This window comes from Euprymna scolopes, chromosome 35 (assembly GCF_053919585.1).
Source record: "Euprymna scolopes isolate OS-2025 chromosome 35, ASM5391958v1, whole genome shotgun sequence".
In the NCBI taxonomy this organism is placed as follows: Eukaryota; Metazoa; Mollusca; class Cephalopoda; order Sepiida; family Sepiolidae; genus Euprymna; species Euprymna scolopes.
The window spans coordinates 13,508,608-13,521,929 of NC_136516.1; the positions used below are offsets into that span (position 1 = coordinate 13,508,608).

General features: G+C 33.7%; 1 protein-coding gene across 6 annotated transcripts in view; it reads left to right on the forward strand.

The window, feature by feature from the left end:
* The first annotated feature begins 244 nt into the window (after positions 1-244).
* LOC145259695 (heat shock factor protein-like) overlaps positions 245-13,322 on the forward strand; it is a 166,938-nt gene continuing 153,860 nt past the window's right edge. For all 6 annotated transcript variants that reach the window (XM_080117369.1, XM_080117365.1, XM_080117370.1 and 3 more), the window contains exon 1: positions 245-611. In XM_080117369.1, coding sequence (XP_079973495.1) covers positions 492-611 — 120 coding nt within the window. In that variant the 5' untranslated portion in view covers positions 245-491. The remainder of the gene's footprint in view (positions 612-13,322) is intronic.

Here is a 13,322-nt window from a genome sequence, read left to right on the forward strand (position 1 = left end):
AGTCTTGTAATTTCACATTAATCGCTATTGTTTAAAAGCTACTTGATTAATTTACGTGATTTTTGGAATATGAAATTTCCGTTCCATGACGTGTACATCAAGATTTTTCTGTATTTTTTTTTATTTTTTTTATTTTTATTTATTTATTTATTTATTTTTTTTTAAGTTGAATTCTAACTAAGAAACGATTATGTCTGAAAAAAAAAATGACAACGCATTTTCTTGCCTTGCGCAATTATTTATCGAGCATTTTGATGATAATTGGCCAATCAGAAGCGAGTATTTATTCTGTGCCGGCCTCTCTTTCTGACATGCGCAGTCATGTTCGTCAGTAATTAAACGTTATGGACGAATCCTTCCTCCTGTTGTGATCACAATAACAAAAACATTTACCATAGTCGTATTTTCCCCAAAAGGAATCAGATTTTTTTTTTCACATTTTTATTTCAGAAAAGCCGGATAAATTAACAGGATTTTCCGGAAAGGAGTAAATGTGTTTAAAAATGTTTTCTTCCAACGAAAACAATTCAGGGACCGTCCCTGCCTTTTTATCAAAACTCTGGATGTTAGTAGAGGACCGGACTTACGATGATTTGATCAGCTGGGGAATGGTTTGTATTAATTTTTATATTATTAATTTTTCTTAATTTTTAATTTTTTTTTATTCATGACTTGATTCTATTGTTTGTCCAAGGATATTTGCGTTGCGAAATGGTTCGCTATGCCGACTAAAAAGTACTGAAAAACTCGTTTTACTCTTTGTCAATAAGGATACTAATAACATTTTATTTTGCTACGGATGGCAAGAAGTGCAGCAATCATAGTTTTTTTTATGTCATATATATATATATATATATATATATATATATATATATATATATATATATATATATTCTGTTATGTATTTTTAATTTTAAAATTTCATTAATACTTAGAGTATTCGGATATATGACCATTTAAAAAAAAAAAAAAAAAAAAATTTTTTTTACCTAAACTGTTATGTCATGAAAACCTCACAGCCTTTGAAAGTTAACAATAACATGTATGGTATTACATAATTGTTCTTAGCGGACCTGTACGAGAGTGCCCACCCCCTAATCTAATCACGTGACACGTCGATAAAGAAATGGACAGTAAGTCAGGTAGCTACGAAGTAGAACGTTATAACGAGAAAGTGACCCCCCCCCCTTCTTAAAAGTCGTTAATTATTTTTTTATTTTATTTTTTTTTTTGGGGGGGGGAGGATTTTTACGACATACTCCAGCGACAAACACGCTAACCTCTCGATGTTAAGAACGGCTTTCGGAATAAGCCCCCCCCAACCTCGAAAGCCGTTCTTAACATGGAGGTTAGGGGTGTGTTTATTTCGAAAGCCGTACTTAACATGGGATGGGACGCTTGGGCAGGTCGTAAAAAAGAAAATACCGAATAAAAATGCAAAACACGAATTTTTAGGAGGTGTACTGTACAGCGTGTACACTTGTACATGTCCGCCTTGTTTTTTTGTGAAATTCACTAACAAAGAATTATAACTTGAGTGTTTACTGTTACCTTTATCATATGGTAATTCACAGGAAAAGAAAACTTTATTAAATCAATTAGGAAAATCCCTTTTCAGGCCACCATATTTCGAGGAAAAAAAAATAGCCAGGTTTAGATATTACGAGGAAAAAATACTGGCATAAGGACATTAGTTCAGAAATTAAAGATATAGTAAATGTAGGGTTTATTTTACTGTACACATAGATTAAAAACAGTTGTCAAAAAAAACAAAAAAACAAATATATAACAAATAAATGTTATCAAAGGCAGTTAAGTTACTTTTCTACCTAACTGGATAATTTTTTAGTGTTTTATTTAATGTAACATGTTTATTCAGCTCGAAAAACTGTTTACCGGTGTGTAGCAAAATTCAAAATGGCGTCGAACTCTCTGCTGAACACGGTAAGTTTGGGAAAATGAGTTAAAAATAAAAAAGTATACAAAATAATGTTAGAAACTAGCTCAATATGTTACCGTGACATACGCTGATATAGATTCGGTGGGTTTTTAACAGTATTTGGTATAGTTTTTTTTATTTTTAACTCCTTTGTCAACCAGAACTTAGGTTTAGTGTGTTAGGCCCCCAACAAAACATGTACTTCCTGAACCCCAACACTATTGGGGTTAAGGAAGTACATGTTTTGTTTTCCTGCAGAAAAATAATTCATTGATACTAACAATAAATCCTGGATGGCAATTCAAAGAAAAAAAAAAAAAAGTGAAAATATTTTAGTTCTGGAAATTTTTATTTTTTTTTTTAACGTTTAATTTCTTCATCTTTAATTTAGAGATTTCAACTCACGCTACCCGCTACACATGCGCGGCATGTCTTACCGTTGTTTGTTGGTACGTGATGTTAGATTTTTTTAAATGAGTCACCACTTATCAATGCGAACCTGGCTTTTTGACTGGGAACAAAGTGTAGTAGCTGTTCTGATGTTACACTTGGTTAAATTTATTAATAAGGGAAAATCCTTCTCGACTAAGACAGTTTTTAATTTTTTATACAATCCAGAATGCCCCTTCGTGTCTCATTTTGCCATCGTGGGCCCCACGATTCGTGGGGAGGCTATATATATATATGTGTGTGTGTTAAGACCCATTGAAATGGATCGTCAGTTGAATGAGGAAGAATGAGATGATTAATTAACTAACTAAACTTTATCGCCGAAACTGGAGACGCCATTTTATTTCACGCACCTGCCGTGAAAATGCAAGGGAGAAATCAGTATTTTAAACTATGGTCGAAGTTAGAAATAAATAACAAAAAAATTAAACTAAATAAACTATGAAAATAAAAAAAGTAAATAAAGTGAAAGCGAACATGTATCCGTAATTGTTTAATTGGAAATATTTCGATTTAATTAATGAAAACGGGAAAGTTTTTCATGAAACATGTATTTTTATTTATTTATTTTTTTTTTATTAAAAACAGAAAATAGGAGGTATTCATAATTGTTTAAACTAGGCGAGCGTTGTTATTTATTTCATGCTTCGGCCATAGTTTAAAATACTAATTTCTCCCTTGAACTTTTACAAGTGCGTGAAATAAAATGGCGTCTCCAGTTTCGGTGATAAAATGTAGGAGTACCCTTAAAGTTTGACCAGTTTGCTATTTGGTTTGAAAATTTTAGGTGAAGGTGCAGAATAGTTAACGAAGACCCCCACCCCACTCCTACCTTCATATTAAGATGTTAAGAACGATATTTAGAAATCCATTCCTAACATGAGAGGGTGGGGCACTGGGGCATCGTTAGCTATTCTGTTCTTTTGCCTAATTTTATGTAGATAAGCCTTAAACAATGAATTTTAAAAAACCTCCCTGGAGTACATTTTTTGTGCTTGTTTAAGATAGACGACAGCTCGCTTTTTTTCTAATGTCATTTTAAGCAAAAGCATTACGTACTTAATTGTAACATCGAAAATAGTAGTATATCCCCAAATTACAGACTTTCATCGAGTAGAAAGTTATTTACAGGTAAAAGTAATTTTTACAGAAAAGTGGGTAAAATTGCATGTTAGATGTTTATAAAGTAGATGAAGAGTTCACACACAGGGGGACATAACTCTGAAGCAGCAGCTTGGTTCTCACCAGTTTTGGCAAATAGCAAACAGAATCCTGAACAGAAGCATGTGCTCTAATACCGTCAGGGCTGGTTGCTTTACTGGAGTCAAGGTTTTTGATTAGCTTGGCAACATCATGTACAGATATTTGTATATCACATAGCGTGTTTTCTGATACAGGAGGAAATATTGGGGGTTGGCGGCCTTGGTCGCAAAGGGTAGAATTAGCTGCAAAGATTAATTCGGGTCCATTGATGATAGTTGGGATAGAGGCTCTATCCCAACTATCATCAATGGACCTGAGTTAATCTCGTCAGCATCAGACAAACCCAAACTCGTTGCCAAGAACTTTGCAGCTAATTCTACCCTTTGCGACCAAAGCCGCCAACCCCCAATATTTCCTCCTGTATCAGAAAACACGCTATGTGATATACAAATATCTGTATATGATGTTGCCAAGTTAATCAAAAACCTTGACTCCAGTAAAGCAACCAGCCCTGACGGTATTCCAATTATAGTACTCAAAAAAAACTTCAACCAGAACTCGCGTCCATACTTACAAAACTGTTTAAACGTTGTCTTAAGGAGGATTGCTTCCCATCACCCTGGAAAATCTCATCAGCATGCTCTGTATTTAGGAATTCAGGTGATCGTTCATCCCCCCTCTCAGTACAGGTCAATAAGTCTCCTGTGCATCATGAGTAAGTTGCTGGAATCTGTTAAATAGAGAAGTTATCAACCATCTCAGCAAAAATAACCTTCTTAGTGACACACAATGATTTCTGTTCTGTTAGATCTACAGCAAATGTGCTTACAGTTATATCTCATAGGATTAGCAAATCTCTCGACAGAGGCAACCTTTCTAGGGCAATTGCTCTTGACATATCAAAGCCTTTGATAGGGTATGGCATAAAGGTTTACTTCACAAGATCTCCAGCTATGGTATAGCTGGAAATGTCTTCTCAATTATTAAATCATTTCTCTCTAATAGGTTCATAAGAGTAGTAGTTGATGGGCAAAAATCAGGAGCTCAGTATTAATGCTGGAGTCCCTCAGGGGTCCATCCTGGGCCCAACTCTTTTCCTGATCTACATTAATGATCTTCCAGATCACATCCTTACATCATTTGTAGACATTTTTGCTGATGACACTACCATCTATGGTAGCACATCTAAAACAGTAAACGACCAAGTTCTCTCTGATTCTCTCTCCTCTGATCTTGATCACGTTGTACAATGGGGAAAGGAGTGGCTGGTTACTTTTAATGCATCTAAAACCAAGCTTCTATCTTTACATCATCAACGTTCTGATCCCCATCTGGCATCAATTAAAATGAATGGCTCTCGTCTTGGAGAGGCCTCAAGTTTTGACAAGCTTCTAGGCTTGACCTTTACTCCTGATCTTAAATGGAATACGTACATCAAATCTGTTGCCAAGGCCGCTGGAAAAATGGTGGGATCCTTCTATCGATCCAGTAGATATCTCGCTGCTAATGCAATTCTCTATCTATATAAGAGCCTGGTACGTCCAAGGATAGAATACTGTTGCCACATCTGGGCAGGAGCTGCTAGAAAAGACTTGTCCTGCCTTAATAGGGTTCAAAATAGACTTTGTGGCCTCCTGGGAGATGTCCTTTTCTCTTCCCTGCAACATCTTTCTCACAGAAGAGATGTTGCGAGTTTGTCTTTGCTTTATCGTTATTTTCATGGAAAGTGTTCGACTGAGTTTCAATCTATGGTCCCCTCTCGCCAAACTTTCACAAGAAACACTCGTCTAGCTGAAAACACTATCAATAATTCTTCCCACTCTTTATCTGTGCCTAAACCTAAACGTAGATTCCATGATCAAAGCTTTTTTTCTTAGAACTGTACGCCTGTGGAATTGTCTTCTGTTTTCCTGCTGTCTATAATATGGTTGTCTTCAAGTCCAACGTGAACAAGTTTCTGATGAGCCGTTACACTTAAGTTAGCAAATTTACCGAACTTCCATTACTATCGATTACTATATTGTTCTTTTGACTACTGTACACTTTTTAACCCTTATTCTTGAGTGGCCTATTTTACTAAAATAGTTGTTCTACTCTTAAACTTTTCGTAATTTAAAGATATATACTATTTTCGACATGACAATTAAATACGTAGTATTTTTTTTGTTGTTGCTTAAAACGACATTTAAAATAAAAATCGATCTGTCGACTCTATCTAAACAAGCACCTTATATATATATATATATATATATATATATATATATATATATTCAGCCACTCTGACTCGTAGACGACAAAACGTGTCGGTGGATAATTATATTTTAAAAACATAAAGCACAACCGAACTCTTAAAACACGCTCTTCCCTACTGACACTAACCCTCAGTCTATAATGGCAAAAAAAAAAAAAAAAAATTTGAACGTAAATTTTTGGTTTAGTACTTTACGGACTATGCTGAAATAAAGAAACCTATTTTTAACATAGGAAAGGGGTGTGTTTTGTAACTATCCTGTACTTTCACCTAATAATTTAATAACTAAAAAATACCGTAAAAATTGAATTTATCGTGAAAATCCCTTCCAAAAATAGCAAGATTTGTATTTTGCATCAATACCTTGGGTTTAATTCGGTGAAATTTGGTTCAGTTCAAATGATGGTAAAAGCATTTGAAACTGTTTTGTTTTCCTTTTAATTAGTAAAACTGTTTCAGTGATTTTATTTGGATGCCGGAAAACGATAGGTGAGAAGAGGGAGATTATTGTCCCACGCGTCTTCCGTAGTCAGAAAAGAATGGACGATTGATTTGTTATAAAAACGAGTTCTTTCTAAGCGTTGTTCGTGTCGATGTTTTTCTAAACATGGTTCTACACGTGACATTTTTAGTTTTGCTTTCAATCAACTTCTTTTTTTTTTTTTTTTTTGTTTATTAATCTCTAACTCGTCCTTCGTCGCTGTAAAATTGAGTTTCGATTCCTTGGATGTGTTTAGACTTGCAATTACAATGTAGATCCCCCCTCCTAGTTTGAGTCACAAAAGAAAAAAAAAAAAAAAAGCACCACGAGGAGATATAGACCCACTATTGAAACCAACGGAAACATTTACATACCCCCCCCCCCCAAAAAAAAATTCCACGCGTTCGAGTTAGAATTTAACTCTACTGTGTTTACTATAAATTATACATTTTTACGAGTTCTCTATTAACTATTCTGGACTGTCATCATACATGCTTATAAAGTAAAATTGATTTTCCAGAGTAGCTAACAAAGAAAAAAAAAGTGAGAAATTCTAAATATACAACAAATACATGTTAGTGGTTTTATATTATCTTTATTAAGTTGACCCCCCCCCAAAACAAAAACAAAACAAAAAACACTTTAAAAAAACACTTAAGTTAAAATGCAAAAGGTGCTTATGCACTTATGTTACCGTGCTATTTTTTAAAATAGTATTTTCAAGTTTCACGATATTTTTTCTATTATTAAATTGTAAGGTGTAAGTACAGAATAGTTACAAAACATCCTCCCTTCCCCATGTTAAAAATAGCTTTATTTCAGCACGGTAACATAAGTGCATAAGTACCGCACAAAACTTATGTAACTTAGCTTGTCTTTGGTAACATTTATTCCGGCATATATCTCGAGACATTTTATTGTTGCATTACCTCACCTGTTTTCTACACGGTGATAGATGATTTTGCGTCCCCGACGAAACATCTTCAAACAGATTTTAACTGGAGAAATTTATCACATTCTTATACGAAATTAGTATTATTATAAGTAGTTTGGCGTAAGAATATTTTTCTGAAAAAAAAAAATGTTTATTTTTTTGTGTCACGTACAATTAGGTTATAAGAAATAAATATTACACATTTATTAAATGTTATTCAGTGCTCCACTGCTCCACTTATTTTCATATAAAATGTTAATAAATAATATAATTTACTTATGTTGGAAGATGTTTCGTCAGGGACGCCAAATCATCTATCACTATCTAGAAAACAGGGGAGGTAATGCAATAAATGAAATGTCTTGAGAAATATGCCGGAATGCCCATTTATTTGTTTTTTTTTTACGTAAAATTAGTCATTAATTAAAAAAAAAAATAGTTTTTAAAAGTTCAATTTAATTATTATAGTATCGTTTGGTTATTAAATTATTGATTCAATCAAATTGTTATAAAAATAGGTTTCTATTTACCTTTCCCCGAGAGTAGATAGATACGAAGTAAGTTTGTATTGTGGAGAAAATTTAGCTTCATCAAAAAAAAAAAAAAAAAAAAAAACTCATTTGATTGGGATTAAAATTGCAATTGTCTAGAAAAAGCGTAGTATCAGAATAAACTCGTAAAGCACAAGGCCATCAAAATTGTGTGATGGCGGAATGGGAATCGTTGGTCATCATCCTGTCTATCCTACTCTTCATCGCAGTCACCACAATATCACATTTACTCTCGGCGGCATCCATTTCTTTCTTTTTTTTTTTTTTTTTTTTTTTTACAAAGGGGTCGCCACCATTTATCAATGCCCGGGGACTACTCGAGGATAAAGGTTATTGAGTGTACAGTAGTCAGTGGGCTAAGTAGTAGAAAGTAGTAGGTAAATTGGATTATTTAATGGGACGGTTCATCCATAATGTGTTTAAAAAAAAAAAAAAAAAATAAGGTTATGGGAGTAGAACAACAAAAATCGGTTAGTAAGAAGGTCCATCCAAACTTTTCCCTTAAGAATAGACTGTCCACTGTTTTCCGGTTTGTTTAGGACCGGAAACAAGCAGGTTGCTTGGTCCTGGCGAAGAGACAAAGGAATCTTTGCTAAGCATTTTAAAGCTGTTTTCTATTTAAGTTTCCCTGGCCTTTGGCTAGGAATGATGTGTGGTAGCTGTTCGTCTCTTCATCTTTTCTGGATTTAATTTCAAGTTGTCTTTTTTGATTTCGCTAAATAATTTAATAGTAAATAAAAAATATATATAATTTAAGTCACGTGGAGGTGAGAAACACGCACATAAATGGTCGCATAATTTATGAGAAGAAAACAAGGCGCTTCTACACTAGTGGGACGAAATTTCGGAAATCGTAATACTGAATTTTACACGAAAACAATGGTATCTACATATTCCGCGTATTTTAAATATGATTATATCCATAAATTACGAAAATCAATAAGGTAGAAAATTATTAAAGAAAACAAAAAAAAAATAGAATTTGATGAAAACGATCGTAAGACACAGGAGAGTTCAAAAGGGAGGTAATTTTCCGTTTCGATTTAAACAAAATGACAGCAATTTTAACCTGCTATCATGATTTAAAGTTGTATTTTGATAATTCAGTAATATTCAGGTAATTTCGATTGCATAATAACAAACAAACAGAACAAAAATACCCAATGTTGCTTTAGTACGAAAAATGTTTAATTTAAATTAAATTGTTCGGGTGGTGAATCCAATTTTACTTTATTTCAAAAAATGTTTCGGAAAAAGAAATCCATTGTTGCTTCAACTCCAAAATTGTTTTTATTAAAATTATATTTTCTTACGCAGACTTTTCAAAAAATGTTTTTACAATTATGTATTGATACATTTTTATACAATAAATTGGATTGTTGAAAGTATCAACATTTCGGGTACTTCTGCAGTTTAATCAAGACATTAACAATTATATTGAACATACTCGTTATTGAATAAAGTTTTCATTAAAAAATCACTTAAGTTGATCAAGTAGTTTGATTTTTACAGGGGAAAATCAAATTTTAATGAGATCGATCGTGTCGCGACCATCTTGTCCATTTCACGGACGAGGGGGGGGGCAGGCAGGGGAGATAACTCCAATCACCGCTTTAAGTTTGTCAAAATTTGACGAGATTATTTTGAAACATGGGCAGAAAAAATACCTAGATAAATATTTTAGTTTTTTTTTTTTTCACTTATTTTACAGTTTCTATGACCTTTTTTAAAATCCTTTTTTCATTTCGTCCTTTATTAATCACTTTTTCGTTTAAAGGCACCTCCATCCTCGTCTGCGAAATAGGCAAGTAGTTGCAACTTCCTTTTCTTTAACTTCAGCCCATATAGCCAACACGGTCAGTATTTGGCATCAGTACCTTCATATTCAGAGGCTAGCTAATAACGAACGATAACTCAAATTCATAATTTTCTAATTAAAGGACCAAATAAGCAGGTATTTCACTTTTAATGGCGTTTTATTTAATATTTATTTAAAACTAGCTATACCCGTCGAACCACGCATTGTGGCGTAATCTGGTTGATGCAACAAACACTTGCACACGCATACACACGCACACAAACACGCACACACAAATATGCAAACACACAAACTAGCACACATATGGCGACATAAACTCTAACTTCCGATGTGGAATTGGTACAATTTGTACCTTTCATTAACCCAACTACTAACCCAAGGAAGATGTGACACAAGGTCGGAATGTGGGGAGAGTTAAGCCAGCACTCTTAAAGGAGGAATACTTTGACCTTTTAAATAAAATTGCTTGGGTAGTTTCGCCGGCATTTTCCGGTAGCAGCATTCCAGACAGCAATAAATTTATTCCACCTAGAAGACTGGAATTGTGGATCTCAGAATTCCCATAACCATACGTGAGCCCGACTGATACAAGATCATTCCCTACTCTAAAATGTTCAAGATTCTCGGGCTGATTTTTGAGGACGCGTCATCGACTGGTATGAATTCACCAATACGGATTTTACATTAGTTTCACGGTGTCATAAAAGATGTTTTGCTAACATTAACGTCACCATTCTCCATTTTTGCAATTCGAAATTTAGTGCTCTTAAAGTAAACAATTTACCAATCTTTGAATATCCGTGGAGTTGTTTTTCATTTTTGTCAAATTGCAAAAATAAAATCTGAGAATTTTTTCTATATCACGGTTTTGTTCCTGAAGTTTTAAGTTCATAAAGTGCGAATGTAAGAAAGTGTGATTAATATTAAAAAAACCCAAAAAACCCCGAATATTTGATAACTTATTTGCACTAAATTAATCGAATTCGCGATTTTTGTGCGTCTATTTTAAATTCCAAGATAGAGAAGACAAAGACGTGGTTGAAATATACTTGTGTGTTAACAAACGCCATCCGCCCCTTCTCGTGTTAAGAATGACTTTTTAAATAATGACGTTATTATTTAGACATTTATTTTAAACATGGTGGAGTATTTTAACTATTTTTTAACTAAACCATTATTTTTGTCAAATCAAGAACTGGCATGACATTTTTTTTTTTAATATAAACAGCTGTATTCCCCATCTCTAACTACAATATGATATCTATATACTTATATAATTCTGACTTTTTTCTTGTTTTTATGCGTACATAGTGCAATATTTTTCTTTTTACCACCCATCAAGGCCGAAGCCACTGGAGGATTAAAGTTAATGAGAAAGATAGGGCTTTTTGAAGAATATTATGAGGAATTGAAAACAATGAAGTTCATAAATATTGGATTACTTATGGCAACTATTTGTTGTCAGGATTTGACATAAATAAAACGTAACAAGGATGACGTCATCCGTTAAAACAAAGGAAGGAAGAGATTATTGCTGACGTCATAAATGGTTAGCTTGATTGTATCAACAAATGATGTCACAAAGGGACATGCCGTGCTTGGAGGTGTATGTGTGTGTGTTTGCATAATCAAGATATAAATATAATTAACTTGAAATTAAATGACGTCATAAAGGGTGATTGTAGATTTTGGCAACTATATAAATATGTACTTTAGACGACCTGGGTCGTATCGTGCATGCTGGATGACGTCACAAAGCTACCATTCCCCCTTTTTGACGTCATCCATATCTTTCTTGATAATTATATTTGTTCATACTAGTCGAGGATATGATTTTGATAATCAGTTTGTTTGTTTAAAAAAATTTTTTAGTAGCTCTCTAGCAGGGCGACATGATGTTGCCTTGGGCAAAGATGCAATATATTTCTGCTAAAACGTCTACTTTTCTTTCTTCCCTTGTTTTTTCCTCTCCCTCTTCAAAACCTGTCTTTCTTCTTCGCCCAGCCCATTCCTCTCTTTCTCAACATACACTTTTATAGATTTCCTGAAGAATGAGTTGGCATAAGGGAATTAACTCCTTGATTATAAAAAAAAGAGAAAAAAGTCAAAGTCACTTCTCTTTTAGTTAGTAAATAATCTGCCCCATCCCAATCCCTGATGAAATCTGCGCCAATTTAGGGTTAAACAATTAAAAAAAAAAAATTTATACTATTCATTTGACGCAACGCTGATCAAAAAAGAATATTAACTTTGTGGGTACTCAATTTTTTTTTTTTTTTTTTTTTTTTTTTAGTTTAAGCTAGACATACACACACGGATGACTGTTCTGTATGTTATAGATAACCTTGTTTTTGTTGGACTGAGGGTCTGTGTAGACTTTACCTTTTGTCTTTGAGAAGCTTTTTTGCTAGTTTCCTAAGATTCTTCTACTGGGAAATGCCAGGCATTTTTGTAGACCAAAGTGCACATGCCTCGTGTGTATTGAATTTTCAATTCCCACCTTCCAACTTTGTGTTACATCTTCCTGCAGTGGGAGGGAGGTAAATAAAACTTTCATGTCACTGTGCATGTCATCTGGTGGGAGGAATGATGAATAACGTAGATAATTAATAGAAAGATAAGAACGGATTAAAAACAAGAAAAAAATGTTTACTTACAAGCGACAGTGCCTAGCCTTTCTTGGTTGTAAAATATGCTTAAACATTAGATTTAACGGTCAGATGCTAAAAAGCTGTAATCGGACAGACAGACAGACACCATTTTGACTTAACTCCAAACATCTCCTGGAATTGAAACTAAAACATTTATTGAGCTATCGACAAATAAGATTTAAAATTAAGCTATAAATGCATTTGCACATGTGCAAAAGTAATAGAAGTATCTTGGTAAGTTGGAATGGACATGTTGCATTTTAACTTGCCGATATGCTTTTGTATGCGTCATTGATCCATCCAAACAAAGATTTTACTCATTATAAACCATCTTTGGTGTATGATTATTATTTCTTGTTAATTAAAGTGTTCTGTGATCAGTGGTTTATGAGTTTATTGGTAAAATATTTTCATACACACCTACATGCATCTGTTTTGTTCATGTAGAAAAATTGGACACTAAAGAATGAACAGCAACTTTAAAAAAAAAAAAAAATTGGACACTGTAAAGAATGAACAGCAACTTTTGAAAAAACAAAAAAAATCTTTTATCCATTAGAGAAGTTCTATTATTGCATAAGTATGCTTCATAATTTGTGCCTGTTAGAAAGGAACAACTGTTAATTTTCATGTTTGTGCTGGAATCAATAGGAAATTCTTTCATTTAGGTCTAAACAAGTAGAAAAATAAAATTTCTGAAGATGTACATTATTTCAGAGCAAGGATCTCAAAGTGTTGCAGTGGATTGTTGCGACATGAAAGCCAAAAGTGAATGGCTGATATCCTTGTTGATCACGAGCTGGAGGTGAGAGGAGACTGTAACATCAGGACACATTCTTTGTGGTTAGACTGATGACAACAGCATATTCTTGTCATTGTTTGGGCTCTCGAGTATATATCCGACACACACATTTAATCAACCGAGAACCACATCACTCTATATAAAAGCATATAAGATATCAACGGATACACACTCAAGTCAAAACAATGAAAAGAATATGCTGTTGTCATAGCCCTACTGATGATGCCGAAAAGACTGATGC